Source organism: Arvicola amphibius, chromosome X (genome assembly GCF_903992535.2).
Source record: "Arvicola amphibius chromosome X, mArvAmp1.2, whole genome shotgun sequence".
Taxonomy (NCBI): Eukaryota; Metazoa; Chordata; class Mammalia; order Rodentia; family Cricetidae; genus Arvicola; species Arvicola amphibius.
In genome coordinates, this window is record NC_052065.1 from 106,916,687 (window position 1) to 106,942,922 (window position 26,236).

General features: G+C 36.3%; 1 protein-coding gene across 8 annotated transcripts in view; it reads left to right on the forward strand.

Moving 5' to 3' along the window:
- Thoc2 (THO complex 2) overlaps window positions 1–26,236 on the forward strand; it is a 118,575-nt gene that overhangs the window by 31,727 nt on the left and 60,612 nt on the right. For all 8 annotated transcript variants that reach the window (XR_005283826.1, XR_005283827.1, XM_038316073.1 and 5 more), the window contains exons 5-11: window positions 2,466–2,536; window positions 3,554–3,675; window positions 4,426–4,559; window positions 15,956–16,122; window positions 19,136–19,228; window positions 22,424–22,579; window positions 25,654–25,826. Coding sequence is in view for 6 of the 8 variants with exons in the window: in XM_038316073.1 (XP_038172001.1) it covers window positions 2,466–2,536; window positions 3,554–3,675; window positions 4,426–4,559; window positions 15,956–16,122; window positions 19,136–19,228; window positions 22,424–22,579; window positions 25,654–25,826 (916 nt within the window). In the remaining 2 variants the exon portion in view is untranslated. The remainder of the gene's footprint in view (window positions 1–2,465; window positions 2,537–3,553; window positions 3,676–4,425; window positions 4,560–15,955; window positions 16,123–19,135; window positions 19,229–22,423; window positions 22,580–25,653; window positions 25,827–26,236) is intronic.

Genomic DNA, 26,236 nt, shown 5'->3' on the forward strand with positions numbered 1-26,236 from the left:
TATCTTAACAACTTTAGAGCTCTGTGACAACTGGGAACCTCTAGAAAAAAATTAATGTGATACACATCAATTAAGTCGTGTAGAAAACACCATTAAAAGTTGAGATTAGCTGGGCTTGAGGACACATACTTCTAGTCCCAGCACTCTGGAGGCAGAGGTAGGTGATCTCTGTGAGCTTGAGACCAGCCAGGTCTACATAGTGAATTCCAGAATTGCCAGAGGTGCATAGTCAATCCCTCTCAGGAAAAAGTGGAGATTATACTGTAAGTTATATTGCATGAATCACACCTTGAATTTTCCTTGTATTCTTTTTTTTCCTTTGGTTTGGGGATAGAACCCAGGACCTCACAGATGGCTAGGCAAGTGCTCCTACCACTAAGCCACACCCATACCCCTAAAATTTCCTTAATGTCTTTGTACTAGAGTGGCTAGGATATGGGCAAATGGCAGTGTCCTAGAAGGAAGAGTGAAAGGCCAGGAAAATGATGATGAGTGTTGTATTTGATGATAAATCTCTTGATTCTTGGTGTTGACAGTAGAAAAAAAACTGAAACAAAACTCTGATAAGGTGTCTGTTATTTTGGAAGACCCACTTAGAGGCTAATAGTAATTTCACTAAGGCTGATGCCCTTTATTGTACTTTCTATATTGCCAGTTGACTCTGAAAATGTTTGCCTGTAATTCTAAGCACTTGGGCGGCAGAAACAAGAGAATCAGAAATTTAAGGTGGTCTAGTGAGTTTGGGGTCAACCTCAGCTACAAGAGTACCTGTCTCAGAATGTTAAAATAATTTAATGAGTTAAAGCAACAGTTCTGAAGCCAGCCTTTGTGTAATCCTGCTAGTCCTATTTTAAATTTTTGATGATTGACATTTTGCATTAATTGTTTTATTTCTTCCACTCCTCAGATCTAAACTTGAATTTTCTGAACGATTTACTAAAGCTGAAGGACATCTTTTTAAGTATTTCATAGGGAGAAGTGCATTTTTATTTAGTGGCTAGAATTGTTCCAAATAGGATTTTCGGTATTCCTTTTTAATACTGATTTTCCATAGACTTGACATTAGACTTCTCAACTTTATTGGTTACGGACTTTTAAGGCTAGGAAATATTTTTGTCCTAGCACTGGGGAAACTGTGAAAAGAGAATTTTGCTGAGACTTGAAAGTTAGCCTGAAGTTCATAGCACATTGAAGGCAAGTCTGTGCTACATAATGAGACCTTTTCGTAAAAAGGAAAACAAAAACCCAAAGTGGATAAAGCACTTGCTTACAAGCATGAGGATCCCCAGTACCCACAAAAAAACAGAGTAAGGCCATGTGTAGTGGTACATGCCTCTAATCCCAGCACTATGGAAATAGAGTCAGGTGTTATTTAGTTAAGTCTTTCTTTAGAACAGGGGAAGGGGTCAGTATGGTGGCTTACCTGTAATCTCAGTTCATGGGAGGCTGAGACAGGGGATCTCTTGGACAAGCTGGCTAGTTAGATTAGCCAAGTTGACAAACTCTGGGTTCAGTGAGAACCCTGTCTCAATAAAGTGGAGAGCAATTAAGGAAGAGACACCAGACACCATTCTCGGGCCTACGTACACACCAATGTTAATCAGTATGTACACTGCATATATATACTCACTCAAAAGGGGCTTGGGACCAAACCAATCAAACAACAACAAAATAGGCCTTGCCTTGCCTTGCCTTTCCCTTTTTTGTTTTTCTTCTTTCCTTCTTCCTTCCTTCCTTCCTTCCTTCCTTCCTTCCTTCCTTCCTTCCTTCCTTCCTTCCTTCCCCTCCCTCTCTCCCCTTCTTTCTTTCTTTCTTTGAACTGTTGTTATAACACATCTTACTATTTAGTTCAAGTTGGTCTTGAACTCACGATCCTTCTGCTTCAGGCCGAGATTGCTGTTGTGTACCACCAAACCCAGCTAAATTAGTAGATATTTTTTGTTGTTACCCAGTTCGACTTGACCATTAAGAAATGAGTCTCTGTTGTAGCACCTCTGACAAGTGGTCATTTAAACTTCATTAATTTTTTTTTCCTTTTTTAGAGTATTTTTATTCTGAAATTTTGTTTTCAGTGTTCCTATGATACAAATTTGCTATTTTATGGATATATGTTATAGGTGACAGGGTCATTCATTAGTATTAAGAGAGTGTTTGTGTATATATGAAAGACATTACTGCAGTTTATAATTTTCCAGATTCAGAAAGAGGTATTTTATTTTTAATTAATTATATTTATTTTTAAGACAACTTATTTTTGTATAACCTGGGATACCTGGAGCTCACAGTGTAGGCCAGGCTGGCCTTGAACTTGTACTCCCCATGTTTCTGGTTCTGGGTGCTGAAATTACAGGTGTGTACTACCATGCCTGTCCTGGAAAGAGGCATTTACTTTTAAAGAAGATGAATCTTTTAGTAGTAGACAGTATAGAAAAATGAAACTTGTATCTCTTTTTCTGTCATTATAGATATTGAGACAAATTGTTTAGAAGAAAAAAGCAAGAGAGACTATTTTACACAATTGGTATTAGCATGTTTGGTAAGTTTTTAAATACACTTTCTCCTAAATTTTACATTGAATTAATATAATCATTGTTAATGATGTTAAATGGAGGAAGACATTGACATTCACTTGACCTCATTATAAGGTGCGATTTAGATCTTGAAATGGATGTTTTGTGAAATTAGGTATGTAATTTTGTGAAATAATCATTTCTAAATTAATCTATACATATAAAAACCCTCCAAGATATTTCTGACCTAGTGAGTTTCTAATATAGAAAAAGGTAAGCAAGTAGTTCTTAAACTAAGTTTTTAAAAACTCAGACAGGGACAAAAAGGTGGAGGTAATTAAATAAATGCAAGTTGGGCTGTGGATGTGGCTTAGTGTATAAAGTGCTTGCTTAACATACATGAAAACCTTGGTTCTAGCCCTAGTATCTTATAAACTGGGCATGGTGACACATGCTTGTAATCTCAGCACTTAGGAGATGGAGGCAGGAGGAACAGAAGTTCAAGATCATCCTCAGCTACATATAGTGAGTTCAAAGACAGTCTGGGATATATAAGACACTGTCTTTAAGCAGATAACAACAACAACAACAACAGCAATACCCTCCCCAAATAGAATTCATAATTGTCTGGTGAGCTACTTCATGTTCATAAAATTAGAACCAAGGAAAAATACCATTACTGGGACATAGAATGTTCTTGTCTTTGTTATAGTTTGTCTTGGTATAGAATATATACAATGCTGAAGTACTATATTAGGTGAAAATTGAGTTAAGATAGGCTCAATGTAATGAAAATTTAATCTGTGGTTCTTACTCCATAGGCTGTGTATAGCAAACATATACTCTTAAAGTAATTTCTGAAAGAGCTATATATTTTATATTTCTCTATTTGGAGAGTTATTTTGTTGAATCAAAATTCTAGGCTTTATAAAGAGATAATGCGGTTTTTGTATTTTTACATTGGAAAGAGTATTTTTATTTAAGATTGTAGGTACATAGTTGGAATGCTAAAGAATAAATGGTTTTTAATATTTTTAATACAGTATTTAGTTTCAGACACAGTTCTGAAGGAACGTTTGGATCCAGAAACTTTGGAATCATTAGGGCTCATCAAACAGTCACAGCAGTTCAATCAAAAGTCAGTTAAAATCAAGACAAAACTCTTGTAAGTATATTTGGCTTATGTTACACATCAAGTAGCTGACAGTTTATTTCTCATTTTGAATAGTAGCAGTTTCTAAAGGCCTTTCGAAGCTATTATTTTTTGTTTGTGGTTAGTATTTTTTTTCCTTCTAAAACACTTAAATTATTGAGTTTTCAGTGAGCTATTCCTGTGTTAACTTTGTCCATATTTGAGTCTTAGATAACATTAAATTCTTTCTTAAAGATTTATTTTTATTTTAAGTTAATTGGTGTTTTTCCTGAATGTATGATTGTGTGATGGTGTTGGATCTCGTGTGTGTGTGTGTGTGCGCGCGCGCGCGCATAGGCTCAGGCGCTCTCAGAGACCAGAGGTAGTGGAAATCCCCCCCCCCCCCCCAGCTGGAGTTGGAGGGAAGTTGTGAGCTGCCTGTTTTAGGTGCTGAGAATTGAACTCGAGTCCTCTAAAAGAGCAGCAAGTGCTTTTAAATGGCTGAGCTACTTCTCTAGACCCATACTTTTTGTTATTAGCATTAAATATTTAACAACCATGTATATATTTAGAGCATATTCATAATTAGTGGTGAAAATATTGGTATATTGATGTGTTCCCTTATTAACTAATACTGCTTTTGTGTTGAAAAATACAAAAAGTTAAACTGTGACAGCCATTCTCATGATTGTTTTAAGTTAGTGATATCCAATGAGAGTGTACTACATTGTGCAAACTTGATAATTGAAATTAATTTTATCCTTTTGATATTTCTGTTTTCAGTTATAAGCAGCAAAAATTCAATTTATTAAGAGAAGAGAATGAAGGTTATGCCAAACTGATTGCTGAATTGGGGCAAGATTTATCTGGAAATATTACTAGTGATTTAATATTAGAAAATATCAAATCTTTAATAGGTAAGCCATACATGTAACATATACTATGTATTATTAAGATATGCTTTATTTTTAACTTTTGAAAAGTATCCATAAAAATAAAATGAATCAGCCTCAACTATATAGTGAGTTTGAGGCAAACCCAGACAACAGGAGATCTTATCTCAAGAAACAAAAGAATCTCCAAACCTGGAATATTTATAACTTTTATTTTTAGTATTGTATTGGTATTTATAAAATTTATCATGATCTTTATGAAAAATGTTTGTGTCATTGTTACCTCTGTGTATATTAGTTCCCAAGTTCTTTTGTAACACCTCTGTCTATTAATTTTAACTATTTCTCAGACATTTTCATACAGGCTAGAAAATAAACAGGAAAACTTAAATAAATATTTGGAGAACTCTTGAAACCTTGTGATATATAGTTCTTTTGAACTTGGTTTCATAAATTTCAATTTATGAGGGACTTTGAAACACATTTTATCTTTCTTACTGAAAGCAGAATGTTGCAAGAATACAGAAGATTAATGTTCTCCCTGATTTTAAAATAGCATTTCTGTCACATTACTTATGTATTGGGCATTTGAAGAAAGAAACTGACATTTATAGACAGAAGGATTGTTTAGGGTAATCTTGGTTTTCTGAGTGACAATAATTCCTGTTAGGTGGTCTTCTTATCTAGTGAATATTTTGAAGTTGTGCAAAATCATGTTTTGCGGTCCCCAGGAGGAATATAATTTCCTGCCTCATTGGTTAGAACTTAGCTGCTACTTACTCTCAGCTTTTTTTTTTTAAATCTGTTTTTTGAAGTTTATATCTGACTAAGAAAATAAGTTGACTGAGTCCTTAATTCCTTCTACTGCTTTCTGTAGGCAATTCAAATAAATCTGTATTTATTTCAGTCTTCTTTTTTTCTTTGGCTTGGCTGTTGGTGACTCTTAAGTATACATGCTAAGGCTTCATTCAGATTAAATTTACCCTTTTCTTTGAAGTCAGCTTCTGGTAGATGATCTAGTTTCTTTTCTACTTCTGTCCCTATGGTGATTGAACATCAGATGAGTGAGCCTCTAGCCCTGAAGGACTCTTGCTGTCTTCTTCTGTTGCCTTGACTATGTCAGTGACCTGTTTTTAAAACTCCTTTAGTAAAAGGTTTCTTTTCTTTCTATAGTAGGCTGTATTTTTCCTGTAGATTTCCACCCCCCTTTTATCTAGTTTGTGAAGCTCATTAGTACCGCCATATTGTACTTTTTTCTTTCTTGTACTGTATTATGTCCTTACTTAAGATAATCTTCCCTTCCTCTTAAGATCTTATGTTATGGAAACACAGTATTTGCTTTCACTTTATCATCTTTTATGTGCATGTCTGTTTTTCCTATTTTTTTTTATTCTTCTGGGTTTTTGCCTTTTCTGTGTCTTTGTTATTTTGGGAACAGCATTTCAAAGATGGATTTTCTTGAAGGTATGCTTTTATGTAACTAGAAAATGTTCGCTCCTTTCTTTTCTTCAACTTTGCTCTCATAGAAAAGAGGTTATTATCTCTGTATATCAATGTGGCATCATCACCTCTACTTCAGGCTCATGATCCACATGGATAGTCTGTAAGTGTAAACAATTTCATTTCTTGGTTTGCATTTATTCTAATCCATCTGGCATCCTGTAAAGTATGGTAGAGCAGATGCACTCAGGTACCATCTTCTCCAGACTTGCTTGGCCACCACCATTTAGCACTCCTTATTTTCTCAGGTTAGGTTTCTTCTCAGCACTTAGCACTGTCCCAAGAATAGTTGACCCTGTGTTTCCACGGGGTTGCAAATATTCACGGCAGAAACTGTTACAAGTATTTACATTGTATTAGTTATTATAACCAATCTTTATGTGATTTAAAGTAAGAGCATGTATGTCAATTACATGCATATCTTGTTCCCTTTTATATGAGAGACTAGCATCTGTTGATTTTGGCATCCTTAAGGCAGTCCTTGAACAAACTTAGACACTGAGTTTATGACTCTATCATCAGTTGAATGTACGTTTCATGAGGAATATGTTTTTGGTTTGGTTTGTTTAGTACCCAACTCTTAGGGCGTGGTAGGTGCTAAATGAGTAGAAAGTTAATTAATATCCTCTCCATTTTTGTGGTGTTTATAGTGATTTTTGGTCACTTCTTTGACATGGAAACATTTAGAAAGCTTAGCTTCCTGACTCTGTTTCTTTATGGCTTGATGACTGTTCCCTCTAGTTGTTTGAGAAAGGAACTTTTCATTGATGGAGAAATTGAGGTTAAGGGTTTAATTTCATTGAATATTCTTTCAATGTTCAAATTAATTGTATCCAATGTCAATGTAACTCCATTTAGGTCTTGTCTCATCTAACCAGATCATTTCACCTGCACAACATTCTGGTTTTTTTTTTAATGACATCTTTGGATATGTTCATTTACACTGGTTTCTCTTAATGAACAATCTAGATAGGTAATACTTCGTGTAAAACTATCTTAGATCTGATCTTCATTAGCCATTGTGAGAAACCAGTACCAAATTTGGAAGGTATGTATGTTGGGTACAATTGTATTCAGAATACTTTGTCTGATCCAGAGAGATTCTCACTTATCACCCTTTAAGATTCTGGCAGATGAAAGTGCATGTAATTGTTTAACCTGTGCTGTTTACTGTGTAAGCAAGCACGGAAGCAGAACTGCTAGTATTGTATGGTGGTGATTGCTATTTGTTACTATTACTTTTTACTCACAGTAAATCTGAACAACTTATTAAAGAGGGATGAAAAGTTATTACTAGGCTACTAATGCATAGATACTCTCAAGTGACTTTTACACAAAGGGGGCAAATAAAATCTATATTTTATAAATAAGAGGAAAGATAGAGGTGAGCTCCTTTTTTTTAAACTAAACTATTACTATATAACTATAAGAATAGTTGCAAGATTTTCTTTCTTTTCATCTAAGTGAGTGTTCAGCGTTTTTTTTCTTCCATTTTCTGTTTTGTTTTTGACATAGGGTTTTGCATATAACTCAGACTGATCTAGATCTCTTGATTATCTTGCTTCAACCTCCTGATTTTCAGGAATAGTAGGTGTACTCCATCCTGCCCAGTTTAGCTAACTTTTTCTGTAAAGGCTAAGCGTAAATACTTTTTGGATATTTTTGGCCATATATGGATTTTTTGGCCATGTAGTTTCTGTTGAAACTACTTAACTCTGCCATTGTATGGTGAAAGCAGCCATAGACAACAATAAATAAATGAGAATCTAATTAAAATCTTATTTATAACAATCAACAGTCAAGTGGATTTGACTGGCAGGTCATTGTTTGTTGATTCTTGGACTGTATAAAAAATATTGGCAGCCGGGCGGTGGTGGCGCACGCCTTTAATCCCAGCACTCGGGAGGCAGACGCAGGCGGATCTCTGTGAGTTTGAGACCAGCCTGGTCTTCAAGAGCTAGTTCCAGGACAGGCTCTAAAAAAGCTACAGAGAAACCCTGTCTCGAAAAACCAAAAAAAAAAGAAAAAAGAAAAAAAATATTGGCAAAAAGAACTCACAAGCATGTTTACCTGAACTTAGCATAGGAGAATGGCAGTGATTCTTCTTCATTTTAGATTTAGTTGTCTAGGATCTTTTTGGCTTAGGCCTAAACCTTATAATCACTCACCAAAGTTAGAACTGAGGACCTTCATTTTACAATTTTTTAAAGTTTTTAAAATTAGCATATAAAGTGATGAATTTCATTAGGATAGTCTCTCTCTTCTTTCTCTGTCTCTTTTGTCTTCTCCCCAAATTATTCTGTTCTTATTCATTCCCCTCTCTCACTGCCTATTATCCCTTCAGTGACCTCTTACTGATCCTCAGTAGTCATTTTTGGCTTTATGACATATGAATTCCATTACCCCCTCAAGATCTCTTCCTCTCCTATCACCAATAAGCATTTCCCATATCCACACCAGTGTTTTGTTGTTAATCGTTTTATTGGTGAGAGCCATTCGGACAGAGTGAAATGGTCTTTCAAAGCAGTTTTCATTATGTTTTCTCAATGACTAGCAAGAGTGCATACTTTTTCAAGTATTTACCATTTATATTTCTTCTTTTGAGAACTGTTTATTAGCGTGTTTGGTGATGGGGTGCTTTTTTGTGGGGGATGGGGCATGAGTCTTTTTTAACTGTTTTAGTTCTAATTAATACATTCTACTTATTAATCTCTCATCTGGTAAGTAGTTGGCAAAGTGTTTTCTCCCATTCTATAGACTGTCTTTTCACTATGTGTTCATTTAATTTGCTGTGCAGGATCTTTTAAATGTTATATAATTCCACTTGTCAATTCTAGGGATTATTTTCTGAGTCATTAGAGACATTTTCAGAAAGTCTTTTCCTCCTCGTTTTTGAATTTAGTGTGTTTATTTTACATCCTGACTGCAGCCTCCCCTCCATCCTCTCCCACCCCCTTTTGCCCCCACGTCCACTCCTCTGTTTCTTTTCTGAGAGGGGCAAGCCTCCCATGGGCAAAGCATGGCATATAAAGTTGCCATAAGACCAAGCACCTTCTCCCTCAGGCTAGGGAAGGCAATCTAGCATGAAGAATAGCTTCCCAAGAACAAGCCAATGTACCAGGATCAGTCCCTGCTACCATTGTGAGGAGTTCCAAAAATAGACCAAGCTAAACAATTGTTAAATCTATGTAGAAGGCCTAGGTCATTCCCATGCAGGCTCTCTGGGTATTGGTTCAGACTGTGTGAGTTCCCTTGAGCCAGGCAAGCTGGTTTGTTGATTTTCCTGTGATGTCCCTGACACCTCTGGCTGCTACAATCCCTCCTTCCTCTCCTCAACAGTACTCTCCAAGGTTGGTCCAGTGTTTGTCTGTGGGTCTCTGAATTTGCCTCCACCAGTCACTGGATGAAAGCTCTCCAATGACAATGGGGGGGTAGTCACCATTCAGATCACCACCCAGGAGATCTCCTCTATTTCCACTCCCCAGGGAGATCCAATTGTCTTTCTTTGGGCCTTCCTTGTTACCTAGGGTCTCTGGGGCTGTAGCTTTTGTAGCATTGTTATCTTTACATTGTAGTTAATATCCATATATGAGTGAGTATATACCATGTTTGTCTTTCTGAGTCTGGGTTACCTCACTCAGGATGATTTTTTTCTAGTTCTACCCACTTGCTCTCAAATTTCCTGTCATTGTTTTTAATAGTTGAGTAATACTCCATTGTGTAAATCACATTTTCTTTATTCTTCAGTTGAGGGGCATCTAGATGGTTTCCAGGTTCTGGCCATTATAAATAAAGCTGCTATGAATATAGTTGAGCAAGTGTCCTTCTGTTATGATTGAGCATTCTTTGGGTATATGCCCTAGAATGGTGTTGCTGGGTCTGGAGGTATATTGATTCTCAGTCTTCTGAGGAACTGCCATATTTTTTTTCTATAGTGGCTGTACAAGTTTGCATTCCCACTAGCAATGGATGCTCCACATCCTCCAGCATAACCTGCCATTTGCGTTTTTGATATTAGCCATTCTGACGGGTATAAAATAGAATGTCAGAGTCATTTTGATTGTTTTTTCCCTAGTGGCTAAGAATGATGAACAGTTTTTCAAGCATTTCACTGCCATTGAGGTTTGTTTGTTGAGAATTCTCTGTTTAGGTTTATACCCCATTTTTAAATTGAATTATTTGTTTTTTTTTATGTCTACTTTTTTGAGTTCATTATATATTTTGGAGGTTATCTCTAGTCACTGGCTCGACTGCTACTACCAAATGTAGTTTTTAAACTATGTCTTTATTTTTCTATTTATCAATAAAGACTCACAAGTCAAATGTTGTGTTGAAAACCTGCCAGCTCAGAGAGACCAGAAAGCAACCAGCTGACTTTCCTTTTTGGCCAGAGCCACTGCAAGAGAGCCCCAGCAAGAGAGCATCTCTCTAGCCCTCCCAAACCAAAAAGACCTAGACACTCCCAAGTCCCTCTCCATTGCTTCTTGTGTATTTTTCTATCCTTCCTGGCTTCTCCATACTCAACATGGCTTATTACTGTCAACTCACTTCAGGCTTCACCCCCTGATCTAAGGTTGATTTTTATTAACTCGGTGCTATCAGATATCCTGCAACAATCAGTACTCTGTTGGATGTAGGGTTGGTGAAGATCTTTTCCCATTCTGTAGGCTGCTGTTTTGTTTTATTTTTTTTCCTTTTATTTTTTATTTTTTTTATTTTTTTTATTTTTTTTACTTTTTTTAAATTTTTTTTTCTTTTTTTATTTTTTTTCTTTTCTTTTTAATTTTTATTTTTTTATCTCCTTCCCTCCTCCTCCCCCCTTCCTCCCCTCCTCCTCCCCCTTCCCTCCCCTCCTTCTCCCCCTTCCCTCCCCTCCCCTCCACCCATACCTCCCCTCCCTCCTCCTCAAGGCCAAGGAGCCATCAGGGTTCCCCACTCTATGCTAAGACCAATGTCCTCCCAACTCCCCCCAGGTCCAGGAAGGTGATGGATCAAGCTGAGAAGGCTCCCACAGAGCCCGTCCATGCAGAAGAATCAGAGCCCAGAGCCATTGTCCTTTGCTTCTCAGTCAGCCCCCGCTGTTGGCCACATTCAGAGAGACGGGTTTGGTCGCATGATCCATCAGTCCCATTCCAACTGGAGTTGGTGATCTCCCATTAGTTCTGTCCCACCGTCTCCATGAGTGAACGCACCCCTCTCGTTCCTGACTTTCTCCCTCAAGTTCTCGCTCCTTCTGCTCCTCATCAGGACCTTGGGAGCTCAGTCCAGTGCTCCAATGTGGGGCTCAGTCACCTTCCCCATCTGTTGCCAGCTGGAGGTTCCCTCACGGTCCTGACTTTCTTTCTCATGTTCTCTCTCCTTGATGGTGGCCTTTGCCTTACAGAAGATTCTCAGTTTTAGGAAGTCCTATTTATTAATTGTTGATCTCTGTACAACTGGTGTTCTGTTTAGGAAGTGGTCTCCTGTTCAAGACTATTCTCTACTTTCTCTTGTATTAGGTTTCATGTAACTGGATTTATGTTGACCTCTTTGATTTTTTTTTTTTTTGACTTGAGTTTTGTGCATGGTGATAGATATGAATATATTTGCATTCTTCTACATGCTGATATCTAGTTATGCTGGCACCATTTGTTGGAGATGCTTTCTTTTCTCCAGTTTATAGCTTTGGCTTCTTTGTCAAAAATCAAGTGTCCATAGGTGTGTGGATTTATGTTTGGGTCTTCAATTCAATTTTATTGATCAATGTGTCTGTTTTTATTTCAATACCACCCTGGTTTTATTACTGTACCTCTGTAGTAGAGCTTGAGCTCAGGGATGGTGATAACCTCCAGAAGTTCTTTTGTTGTACAGTTTTGTTCTAGCTGCCCTGTATTGAGTATTGTTCCAGAAAGTTCTTTTCTATGCCTAAATCCTGAGGTATTTTCCTCTAGTGTGTCAAAGTTTCAGATCTTAAATTAAGGTATTTGATCCATTGGAATTAGTTTTGTGAAGGAGGAAGATGTGGGTCTGCATTGTTTTACATGTTGATATCCTGTCTCCTTGGCACTATTAGTTAAAAAGTCTCCTTTTCAATATGTTTCTGGCTACCTTGTCAAAAGTTACATGGCTGTGGTTTATTTCTGTATTGTTCATTTGTATGTATACAGTAATTGTTAGTGTGGTTGTGTAGTATAATCTGAGATCAAGTATTATATTATCTCCAGCATTACTTTTTAAGCCAAGGATTGGTTTGATAGTTGGGATCTTTTGTGCTTCTGTAATGAAGTTTTAATTTTTGTTTTGAGACAGTCTCCTTACCCTCCCTTCACTGGCTTGGAATTAACTCTGTAGACCAGGCTGGCCTCAAACTCAGAAAGATCAGTCTACTTCTGCCTCCTGAGAACCGGGATTAAAGATGTGAACCAGCATGAGTTCTTGAATTTGGTTTGTAAATATCTTTTTAGAGGAATTTTTGCTCCTATATTTTTTAGGGAAACTGATGTATTCTTTTCTTTTGTTATGTTCTGATCTGGTATTGCTATCAAGATAATGTGAACTTTGTAGGATGAGTTTGGTATCTTTTCTTCCTTTTTTGTTTTATGGAACAGTTTCAGGAGTATTAGAACTTTCATAAATGATTGGTAAAATTTGGGAGAGAATCTCTCCAGTTTTTTATTTTTCTGGAGAGGAGCTTTGTGTTTCAATCTTATTGTTTATTACTGATCTATTTAAATCATTTATATCTTATTGATCTAATTTTGATGGATCTTATGTGCTGAGGAATTTTTCTAGTTCTTTCATATTTTCCAGTTTTTTAAATAAAAGTTCTCAGAGTATTCACTAATGGTCATCTGTATTTTATTGGTCTATGTTGTAAGATCCCCTTTTATTTCTATTTTACTGATGTGTGTTTTTTCTGTCTTTGATTTGTTTGGCCAAAATGTTAGTTCTCATTTCAAAGAATCATTTTTTGTTTTGTTGCTTCTGTGTTCATTTACTCTCTGATTAATTTCTTCCTTGTTCTTTATTATTTATTTATTTTTTTGCTACCTACTGCTTTTGGGTTTGCCTTGTCCCCTCCCACTACTCCAGGGCATTGGGAGTGTATCAAAATGGTATTTGTTTGAAAAATCTCACTGACTTTAAAAATGTAAAAATTGGTAGTTATAATCTTTTCTCTTAAAACTGCCTGAGGCTGTCTCGTAGCTTCTGGTGAGTTGTGTTTTCACTTTGAATTGTTTATTTTTCCTACTGTTTTCTTCCATGGCTAATTTTATTCATCCGAGGATGTATTGTTGAGTTTTCAAGTATTTATGATTTGTGTCATTTCTTTTGCTGTCAGTTACTTGTTTTATTTCATGGTGATTGGTTCTTTTGTATGCGTGAAGGAAAACTTGCATTGTATTTCTAGTAGGCTTCATTGATCACTTGTAAGAACTGGGGGGCAGGATTGAGGGGAAACTGTATGCAAGAAATACTGCATGCAAAATAAACAAACAAATGCCGCTGTCCCAGCACTTGGGATGCAGATCTTGTGAGTTCGAGGCCAGCCTGGTCTACAAGAGCCAGTTTCCAGGACAGGCTCCAAAGTTACAGAGAAACCTTGTCTCTAAAAACCAAAAAAGAAAAAAAAAAGATAAACAAACAAACATAAACAAAAGAACAAAAACTGCATCTGGATTTGTGAGGACAGGTGGGCTTGTCCCAAAGTAATCCTTCTAGTCTCTTTTGAGCAGGGTCGCCTACCTTACCTTTTGAACATGGCCTCTGCTTTCCTTAACAGGGACCCATGTGGTTATAGCTGTATGTGTGTCTTGGCTTCCTTTTCTTGGCAGTTTGTAGCTGTTTAATCAGTGCTGCTGAGTTTCCAAAGCTCTTCTCCTTTTTTGGTTTAGAATAGTGTATTCTGTATATACTGTCTTATCTCTTTAAATGGGTCATTCAGAAACTGCTTTCAGTCTGGGATCTTATCACATTGCATTTGTTGGCATCGAAGGTTGAAGATTTGGTATGGAAAAGTAGGATGGGAGTCTTTTCTCTTTCAGTCTCATTGGTTCTTTTAGTTGTGTGTAATATGACCACAGAACATTAAAAAGAAAAATGTCAAGCCAAACAAGTCTTTGAAAGATTTGTGGACATTCAACTATTTTGACTGCATGATTTTAAGAGTGCTTAGTGTACTGTGAATATAAACTTTATTCATTCCAGATTCATATTGTCTCTGTGAAAATCCTTTTAAAAGGGAAACGAGTTGACTTCTTCTTTCATCTAAACCTTTTCATATAATAGTAGCAACAAATTATAATAATATAACAAAATATGATGATGATGATGATGATGATGATGATGATGATGATGATGATGATAATAATAATAATAATATTCTCTGTGTAGCCCTGGCCATCCTGGAGCTCACTATGTAGACCAGGCTGGCCTTGAACTCAGAGATCTGCCTTCCTTTACCTTCTGAGTTCTGGGATTTAAGGTATCGCCTCAATGCTAGGTACAACTTCTTTATTCAAGTTTCTTGACCATGTATTTGTAGTTTCTATTCTCTACTATGCAAAAGAAAACAGTAATTTTTGTTCTCAAGAATACCTTCTAAAAAGTTTCAGGTTAATTATTCTTTTAAGTACATTTTCTGACATTTGATCCATTGATTCTTGCTTTAAGATGTGCTTTATTATGTGTTTTTCAACAAATACTTCAGAAAAGTCATCTACTGTAGATATCTTTTAGATTGTTTCTTTGTCTGTGTGTTCTAGGGTGTGTGTGTGTGTGTGTGTGTGTGTGTGTGTGTATGTGTATACCCTCATTGTTGGAAATTGAACTCAGAACCTTATACATGCTTATTAGGCTCTCTATTAAGCTATGTCTACAGCCTTATTAACCTTTAAAAAAAGGAATTCTTCCTAGTGTTTTTAGAATTTAAAGACATGATTTCCTCTGTCTTATTAGGTCTACCCTACCAACAACATGATTATTTAATCTATAATTTTGTTGTCTTGCCCAAAATTTATACATGGACATCTCTCCAAGTAATGCTTATAGTATTATCTTGGCCTGTTATTTTCCTGTTAAGAAATTCACTTTGCTTCATTCCTACAACATTGTCAATTTGATCATATTTCTTGCTTTCCTCTTGTTACATTTGCTATAATGTACTGAATATCTCTTCATCTTTGAATATACTCCAGTTACTTTCAGCACATTTTTTTCAGTGATCATTCTTCATAATGTGTGAACTCATCTTAAGAATAGAAGCGGCAAACTCTTAATTGTGTATCACAAGCTTGTGGACACTTAGTGGATAGCTACGTAATATTTAAATGGAGAATGAGTACATGACTGTTTCAGATCTGGTATTTCTTTACTTTTCCCCACATATTCTCTTCTGGGATGGTTTTATATTCCTCCAAAGGCATAACAATATGACTGCTTCCCCTACCCCCCTATATTTGTGGTGCTTAATATAACTGGTGGTTGGGGCTTATGATTTCTCTGAAGATCACATGTCTGTTGATGCTTAGGATAGACAAAAGCCTTTCTAAGATGCTTAAAAACAAGAGTGCCTATGTTCTACCACAGCTGTCATTTGAAAAAGATCTTTGGATATTGAAGCTTGCTGATTATTTAGAATTTCACTGTGTAGGAAATAGCTTGTTATGTAAAACCCTAAAGTTTAATAAAAAATGTTTTAACCCTTCAGTGTTGCTACCTTAAACTACTAGAGTATCCAAAGAGACCCCAATCTGATTGTTTTATTTTCATCTGTGAAATATATAATCTTTAAAAATTTTCCTGAGAAGATTCTCCTCTTAAGGAGGGGACACCGACTTTGAAAATAAGCTATAAATATAGTTTTATCTTACTATATATTATCATAACTGATGATTTTACTAGAAATAACATGTAACTTGTATGTTTCTCATCTGTTTCAGGATGCTTTAATCTGGATCCCAATAGAGTTTTGGATGTAATTTTAGAAGTATTTGAATGCAGGCCAGAGCACGATGACTTCTTTATATCTTTATTAGAATCTTACATGAGCATGTGTGAACCGCAAACACTGTGTCATATTCTTGGGTTCAAATTCAAGTTTTATCAGGTAAAAATATGTATATATGTATATCATAGGTTAACTTTATAACTTTGTGTGTTTAGTTTTATATTTTATTTGCACTGTAGTATTTGCTAGTTGCAGCTCAAACATTTAACTGAGGAGATAGAGAAATGGAAAGCTGATGATGTGACTTATATATAATTATATTATATGATTTATATTAACACTTTAAATGATCTGACGAAAAAGTCTGGAGAAAAGCAGAATTAAATTTTACGTTATGAGAGACAGGGTCTGGAAATACTTGATTGAAGGAGGAGTAATAATTTGTTGTGTAGGCGGAGACTACGCATTTGTTTCCTGGCTGCCCAGACCCAAATAATCACACAGAAACTATATTAATTATAACACTGTTTGGCCGATAGCTTAGGAGTATTCCTAGCTAGCTCTTATATCTTAACCTATTTTTATTAATTTGTGTATCACCACGAGGCTGTGGCCTACCAATAAGGTTCTGGAGACCTTCTCCTGTGTAACTACATGGCATCTTCCTGACTCTGCCTTCTTTCCTCCTCTATCTCTGCTTGGATTTCTTGCTTTGCTATATTCTGCCTTACCCTATGCCAAAGCAGCTTCTTTATTAACCAGAGATAATAAAACATATTCACAGCATACAGAGGGGAATTCCACATCAGTGGTGAGACTTCTGTGTAGAAATAAACTGTGATGCTAAAGATTGTTGGTGTGGGCATATCTAACAGATTGAAAGAATGGTCTGTAATCTTATGTGCCTGAATTGTAACATGGGCAAAAAAGTGGTAGAAAATCATCTCTGAATAGGTAGATGCATATTAGATTGTCATAGGCCTTTGGCTACATGTTATTTTAGAATTTATATGAAGGGTATTAGAAATTTTAGGGATTTTATGAAGTACTTGAAGTATATTTTGCATCTTTTTTTTATTTAACCAGTATAATAACTGTAAAGATCCCTATTCTTTGGTTATTTCTCTTTTTGTCTGCCATATTATTGCTAATGCTATTTTCGAAAAGATTTAATGGATGTACCTACTAGTAAAAAATTGTTTCTGATGGTATTATACTATTATTATAAAATTAGCCACAACTTCTCATGTTCTGACCAAAAGCTTGAGATTCTACTACCCCCCACTACCCCCCCCCCCAGGGTCCTCTGTGTAACAGCTCTGGCTGTCCTGGAACTCTGTAGACCAGGTTGACCTCTAACTCACAGAGATTTGTCTGCCTCTGTGTCCTGAGTGCTATGATTAAAAAGGTGTGCTACCTACCATTTCCTAGTTCCAGTCCTTGAAATAGGTCCAAGTATTTTATTAGTTTTTAAAGGGCATCTTAATTATTTTACATTTGATCAAGAAACCAACTGCTGAAATATAAAAGTAGAGAAAATTTAATTTGGTACATGATTAAAATGTAGCTTACATGTTTGGAGTGTGTACCTTTCAGATCATATCACAGTGAAGACTGATGACCTTTTGAGAACCATCAAGTTAGTTAATTTTAGAGTTAAAGAATAGTTTTACATGAACATATTGTTAGTGATATAACCAGTGTGTAACTGAATTGTTTCACTATATTTGAACAAAATTTTTTATGATTTAAAATAATATTTAATATGCATTTTGGACAGTTTTTAAGATTAAGAAATGTTTGATGTTAGAACCGACATGCTGTTGTCAGAAATAGCTTTCATACTGCACTTTGTGACAGTATTACCTTCTTGCTATTGCCAGAGCTATCTTAGTTATTGTAAGAACTTCATCTTAGAACTGCTGAAGGGAAGAAAAGAATTGTCAGAGATTTTAAACAATTTGTGGTCTGTGAGGGAAAGTAAGGAAAGCTATGAAAATCAAAGTCTTATTTAAGGGAATGTGTAGTCACTAATTCCACACTCTTTCCTACCACTTCCTAAAGGTCATAATTCCCTCTTTTCACAACCCACACTGATAAAACCATTTAAAGGGGGACAGAAAGGGATGTGACAACTTTATAAGCAGAAATGCAGACAATGCTATACAGTTTAAATCTCACATTCTTTTCAAGTCTCCACTTTTACTCATATATTCTTATGTGAATGCTTAGTCTTAACATTTTTTATTTTATTTAAATAACATTTTTTTTCATTTATATACTGACCAAAGTTTTACCTCCCTCCTCTCCTTCTGTTTCCTTCTTCCACAACTCCCACATACCCTCTTCCCCATCCACTCCTCCCTCTCCAGAAAGGGGCAGGCCTCCCATGGGCTTGAACAAAGAATGGCACATCATGTTGAAGCAGGACTATAACATGTGGGCCTGCTTGTTGGGGTTCTGTCCTACCCAGTTCCCCCAGCCGTTTAACCCCAAAAGAATCACATGGAGATTCTGCATTAGTTATAACTGATTGGCCCATTAGCTCAGGCTTCTTATTAACTCTTGTAGCTCACATTAACCCATTATTCTTATCTATGTTAGTCACATGGCTTGGTACCTTTCTCAGCAGGGTAGGTCACATCCTGCTTCTTAAGTGGTCTGGGCAGAACTGGTGGAAGAGCTTCCTTCCCAGAATACTCCTGTTCTTATCGCCCTGCCTCTACTTCCTGCCTGGTTGAACTGCCTATACTTTCTGCCTGGTCAATCAGCATTTATTTAAAACATGATTGACAGGATACAGACAATTCTGCACCACAGGACCAAGCATTTCCCCATGTATAAAGGCTGGGCAAGATAATTCAGCATGGGGAATAAGTTCCCCAAAACAAGCTAAGCACCAGGGACAGGTCCTGATTTTACTGCTAGGAGCCTCCCAAACAGACCAAGCTACACAGCTGTCACATACATACAGGGGGCCTAGGTCGGTCCCATGCAGGCTGTTTGCTTGTACTCATCTGAGGATGTTTTGGAATGCTGGCAGAAACTTTTGCCCCACTATTCAGATGTTTGGTTTTAAAAGGGAGAATAGTGAACTGTATTGATGATAGGTAGAGAAGAGAAAAGATTTTAATTTTACTTTATACCCTAAAGATTTTTTTTTTCCTTTTAGGAACCAAGTGGTGAGACACCGTCATCTTTGTATAGAGTTGCAGCAGTGCTTCTGCAATTTAATCTCATTGATTTAGATGATCTTTATGTACATGTAAGTTGAGTGGTCTGTATTGGCTTCTGTTTCTCAGGGGCAGGATATATGAGTAGATAGCCATGTAGTACTTCACTGTTGGCTCTAGACTCCTGGGCTATATTTTTTTGAAGCTTTGTTGTCTACCTTAAAAAATTAGTGGATTCTCTTCTTTGACAAACTATGGAAATTGAATTCCTCTTAATCACCCTTATAGGTTTCAAGATTGGTTAAAAAGCTCTTTTGAATCATAACCAGTGCTTAGCTCATGGGGAGAAAGGTGAAGCACTAAGGAATGTAGTGCCAAGCTTCTTTATTTTACATGTGACTTGTAGGAAATAGGGAATTACCTAGATAGTTTTAGGTAAACATTGCTGTATTTTTATTTCTAGTATATTAATTTTTTTCAGTATGTTTACTGTGTAATAATTGACCATTATTGGGATTTATTGTTGGGTCTAGTATCTAGAAGAGTTTATTATGGTTGTGACAGATGACTTCTAGTTCATCAAGAGTTGAGCAGCCAGTTTGGGAAGCTAAAGTTTGCAGTATACTCTTATTAGTTTCTGCTTTGGGATATCTGTTGACTTAAAGTAATTCACAGTTGTAGTCTTGGCTGCCTTTGAAATCATGCTATAATTTTCTTCCTATTTGTATGCTGTGGATAGAGAGTTTAATAAAAAGATTGTCTCTACCTTGCAAAGTCACATTGTGGCCTTGTATGAAAATGTAGTCTGTGGTGTGAGCTCGTAGTAGATAGTGATTACATTTATCAATGGTTGGTCTGGGTGTTGGAAAACTTTCTAAACTAGTGAGGTTGAATTAGGATCATAGAAGAATAGGTATTTTCCAGACTGAAATGGTAGAAATATATAGGTAAAATTAAGTGAGTTTAAAAGCCAGAAATTCCACAGCACTGGAGTTAGCCGTGTAAGGAGACCCTAGGAACTTGAGAGCGTTTGAAGCCTTAGGTGGTATGGGGGATTAATGAGGATGGAGAAGCAGGTTGGAACTAGACCATTGGAAGGCTCCTAGCTGCATAGAGTGGATAGTTTGAATTTTTTTCTTGGGATGAGAGAACCATTAAGGATTTAAAGAAAAGTGATACATGAACTGAAACTGTGGAATATTGGTTAGAAGATGAAGTATTGGAAGGCCTAAAAAACAGATCTAAAATGATAATGAACTTAAATAATCATGTTCCAGGTTAGTAATAAATACAAATAGACTATGCTGCTACTTTGAGATGCTATGGGTTGACAGATTGGATTTAAATGCTAGTATAGAGTCTATGTGAGACACAACTAAAGCCGTGACATCAGGAAATATTATAAGTAAGCTATGTGTAGTGGCTCATGTCTGTAATCAGTACTTAAGACAGTGGCAAGAGTTTGAGGTCTGCCTGGTTTACATAGCAACTTCCAGGCTAATTAGAGCTATGCAGAGAAACCGTCTCTCAAACAAACAAACAAACAAACAAACACAAACAACAAAAAGAAAACAGTGGAAGTAAAATAGTGAGACTTTCTAATAGAAGAACCTAAAGAGAATCATTTAAGGCAGTGGTTCTCAACCTTCCCAATGCTGTGACCATCTAATACAGCTCCTCATGGTGTATTGACCCCCAACCATAGTTATTTTTGTTGTTACTTCATAACTGTAATTTTGCTACTGTTACAAATTGTAATGTAAATATCTGTATTTTCGATGGTCTTAGGTGACCCTGTATAACGGTCATTTGACCCCAAAGGGGCAGAGAACCACACATTGAGAACTGTTGATTTAAGGGGTTATGTGTTGCTCCATGTAAGAGTACTTTATGTGGCTTATTCAGGGTCTTGGATTTAAACGCCAGCACTGCAAAAACAAATAAAACACACCAGAGAGTGTTAATGATGTTCACTAAAAAGATAAAATCATTTTAACTTTATATACACCAAATCAACATATTCTGAAAATACTCAGAACTGGAAGTTGAGATAAGTAAAAGCATTGCATACCATTTATCTATTAGTTACTGTAGGTAAAAGAATTTACACTAGCCATTGAAATAAATCAGTAACAATATGTTAGCCATTCAGAATGAAGAAAAGTTACTTACCTCTTTGGACACGTCTCTAGCAAATTCACTGTTCTCCCTTTTCTTTGATTGATAGGATGAAGCATACAGTACTTAATATTTCACCTTTTAATGTTCACTGGTTGTTTTCATTACATTAGCTATAGCTAATGAATTGATATGGATCATGCATTTTTACTGGGGTAAAAACATTTCTGTTGTAGCTCACTGTAGTGTCTTGTAGAAGCTAAGTGGCTCTTTTGGTTTGGTTTTCATTTGTGTCAGGTTTATTATTATTATTATTATTATTATTATTATTATTATTATTATGGTTTTTCGAGACAGGGTTTCTCTGTAGCTAAGTCTGTCCTGGAACTAGCTCTTGTAGACCAGGATGGTTTCGAACTCACAGAGATCCGCCTGCCTCTGACTCCAGAGTGCTGGGACTAAAGGTATCTGTCACCACCGCCTGGCAGGTTTATTATTATGAAATGCTTTTAGTAACAGTCCTCCACATGTACAAGGTAACTGATTTGAGATAATCAAGTTTCACAATAGGGAATTGACAAAATACTATTTTCTTTTTTGTATTGATTTAGAAACTAATTTGTGACTTACTATGAGATACCAAGGTATTACTAGTTTTTATAATAGATAATCAGAACATTCAAATCTCCATATATATATATATATATATATATATATATATATATATATATAATCTTTGGAGTTTGACTTTTAAAAGGGCAATACATAGTTTTTCTTTGGGTGATACTAAAGTTCAAACATGGGATCTAGTCATGCGGGGCAAACTTTGCTCTCTATCACTGAGCACCCTTCCTCCTGATATTTTCAATGGAATAAGTACGTATTTTGGGTATATTTATAAATTCAGTGGTGAACATCTCTGTAGTGTGAATTTAGAACATTTAGCATACCAAAGATATGAAACTTTTATTGCTACATGACTTTAAAATGTGTATAGTATTCAGGCACTAACCTTTTAAAATTGGACAATAAGACTTATTTGGAAGGAAGTCATAGGTATGGGTAAACTAAACTTCTTATTTATAAATTTATTAATTGGGCAATAGAATTTGCCTTTTATATGTATAAGCTATATTAACACTTACGAAATTTTAATAATCTCTTTTTAGCTCCTTCCAGCTGATAATTGCATTATGGATGAATACAAACGAGAAATTGTGGAAGCTAAACAAATTGTAAGAAAACTCACAATGGTTGTATTGTCTACTGAGAAACTTGATGAACGAGACAAAGAAAAGGACAAGGATGATGAGAAAGTAGAAAAGGTACATCATTTAGTCTAGTAAAATTTGTAATGTTTAAAATCATTAAATTTAATTTCTCATCATTAATCACCTTTAAAAGTAAAATTTCTTAGTTTTGATTATGTTAAAATATGATTTGGGTAATATTCGTTTGCATTTTAATATGAATGGTACCTTTAGAAAGAAAACTGCTCTTTTTGTTTCTTGTGTAAATTTCAAAAAAAGTCACAAAATATTTTATTTTTTCTGTATATATAATATTCTTCAAGTAGTAAGGGGATTCTCAAAGATGAATGAATTCTAGTGTCTCCTGCATTATAGCATGAAGTCAAAGTTAATTCTAAATTCATAAATTATTTTTTTAATTTGAGAGTAAAATATTTATAGATACACTTCATGGTTTTCATAATTCCAACTTTAAAATATAAAGTAGCAATTGAGTGCCCTTCACATACCATTCCCAATACAACATACATAAACTTAGTTTTTAAATTTATTTTATTTATTTAGTCATTTATTTATTTTTACATTTTGTTTCCTATGAATTTTCTTTTTTTATTAAATTATATAATTTTACAAAATTTTCACCTCTTCCCCTCCTCCCATTTCCCTTCTCCTCCCCCATTCCCCTCCCTCTCCAGTCCAAGGAGCAGTCAGGGTTCCCTGCCCTGTGGGAAGTCCAAGTTCCTCCCCCATCCAACCAGGTCTAGGAAGGTGAGGTTCCAAACAGACTAGGTTTCCACAAAGCCAGCACATACAGTAGAATCAAAACCCAGTGCCATTGTTCTTGGCTTCTCAGTCAGCCCTCCTTGTCAGCCACGTTCAGAGAGTCCGGTTTGATCACATGCTCCGTCAGTCCCAGTCCAGTTGGCCTTGGTGAGCTCCCATTAGATCAGTCCCATTGTCTCGGTTCTTACTTTCTTGCTCATGTTCTCCCTCCTTCTGCTCCTCATTTGGACCTTGGGAGCTCAGTCCAGTGCTCCAATGTGGGTCTCTGTCTCTATCTCCATCCATCGCCAGATGAAGCTTCTATGGTGATATGCAAGATATTCATCAGTGTGGCTATAGTAAAGGGCCAGTTCAGGCCCCCTCTCCTCAGCTGCTCAAGGAGCAAGCTGGGGACATCTCCTTAGACACCTGGGAACCCCTCTAAAGTCCAATCTCTTGCCTCAAATGGCTCCCTCAATTAAGATATATACTTCCCTGATTCCATATCCACTCTTCCTCCATCCCAACTGTCCCATTCTCCCAAGCTCTCCCCATCCTCCCCTTCTCACTTCTCTCTCCCCCTCTCCCGTTAACCCCATCCTACCCCCACCCCAAGCTCTCAATTTTTTTTTTTTGGTTTTTCGAGACAGGGTTTCCCTGTAGTTTCTAGAGCCTGTCCTGGAGCTAGCTCTTGTAGACCAGGCTGGCCTCGAACTCAGAGATCCGCCTGCCTCTGCCTCCCGAGTGCTGGGATTAAAGGCGTGCGCCACCACCGCCCGGCCCAAGCTCTCAATTTTTGCCTGGCAATCTTGTCTACTTCCAGTATCCAGGAGGATAACTACATGCTTTTCTTTGGGTTCACCTTCCTATCTAGCTTCTCTAGGATCATGAAATATAGGCTCAATTCTATGGCTAGAATCAACTAATGAGTGAATACATACCATATTCATCTTTTTGGGTCTGGGTTACCTCACTCAGGATGGTGTTTTCTATTTCCATCCATTTGAGACTTTAACAGCACAGCTGAAAGTTCTAGAAAAGAAGAAGCAGACGCACCCAGGAGGATTAGAAGATTGGAAATAATCAAACTGAGGGCTGAAATCAACAAAATAGAAACACAGAAAACAATCCAAAGAATCAATGAAACAAAGAGCTGGTTCTTTGAGAAAGTCAACAAGATTGACAAACCTTTATCCAAATTAATCAAAAGGCAGAGAGAAAACATGCAAATTAACAAGATCAGAAATGAAAAGGGGGACATAACAACAGACACTGAGGAAATTCAGAGAATTAGGTCTTACTACAATAGCTTATATGCCACAAAGTTGAAAAATGTAAAAGAAATGGACTTGTTTTTAGATAAGTACTACTTACCAAAATTAAATCAAGCCCAGGTGAACAATTTAAACAGACCTATAAGTTGTGAGGAAATAGAAGCTGTCATAAAAAACCTCCCAACCAAATAAAGCCCAGGACCTGATGGTTTTAATGCAGAATTTTATTAGAACTTCCAAGAAGAGCTGATACCTATTCTCCTTAATGTGTTTCACATAATAGAATCAGAAGAGTCATTGCCAAACTATTTTTACGAAGCTACATTCACCCTGATTCCAAAACCACACAAAGACCCAACCAAAAAAGAGAATTACAGACCAATCTTACTCATGAACATCGATGCAAAAATTCTCAATAAAATTCTGGCAAATAGAACCCAAGAATACATTAAAAAAATTATCCATTATGATCTAGCTTCATCCCAGAGACGCAGGGCTGGTTCAACATACGAAAATCTATCAATGTAATGCATCATATAAATAATCTGAAAGAAAAAAAAAACATATGATCATTTCATTAGATGCGGAAAAAGCATTTGACAAAATTCAACACCCCTTTATGATAAAGGTTTTGGAGAGGTTAGGGATACAAGGATCATACCTAAATATAATAAAAGCAATATATAGCAAGCCAACAGCTAATATCAAATTAAATGGAGAGAAACTCAAAGCCATTCCACTAAAATCAGGAACAAGACAAGGCTGTCCACTCTCATCATATCTCTTCAACATACTTCTTGAAGTTCTAGCAATAGCAATAAGACAACAACAGGAGATCAAGAGGATTTGAATCAGAAAGGAAGAAGTCAAACTTTCGTTATTTGCAGATGATATGATAGTGTACATTAGTGACCCCCAAACCTCTACCAAAGAACTCCTACAGCTGATAAATAACTTTAGTGAAGTGGCAGGTTACAAGATCAACTCAAAAAAAAATCAGTAGCCCTCCTATACACAAAGGACAGAGATGTGCATTTATTGTGATATTTAGCTGAAGTTGTAAAGAGAAATATTTGTATTCCAAGTATCATTATTACTCTTGTTCTTTTTTAGCCACCTGACAACCAGAAGCTTGGTTTGTTGGAAGCCTTGTTAAAGATCGGGGATTGGCAGCATGCACAGAACATCATGGATCAGATGCCTCCATACTATGCAGCTTCACATAAACTAATAGCTCTAGCTATTTGCAAGCTTATTCACATAACTGTTGAGCCTCTATACCGAAGGTATGCGACTCTGTATTAAGTGCCAAGATCTAGTGTGGGATTGCTAAAAACATATGTGTATTTCTGTCTTTTTTCTTTAAATCTGGCATATCTATTACTATGTTTTCTCAAAATGGAAGACTATTCACAGGGCATGTCAGCCATGTTTACACAGCTTCTTTCCTAATGTCCCAGTTTTCTAGAATATGTGCTACAAATGTTATATGAAAACTTAGGTTAAATACCTTTCTTTTATTTTTAAACTTTTTCTTCATGGGAGGCAGAAAATTTCCCCCTTTTTATTAACCTCAGGGAAACATTATTCTGGGGTTAATGACACCCCATATTAGTATTCTGACACTCAGGCTGCTTTTTGGAAAATTACTAGTGTAGTTCCTCTTATTATCCTAGATGTGTCCACTAGCCCTGTA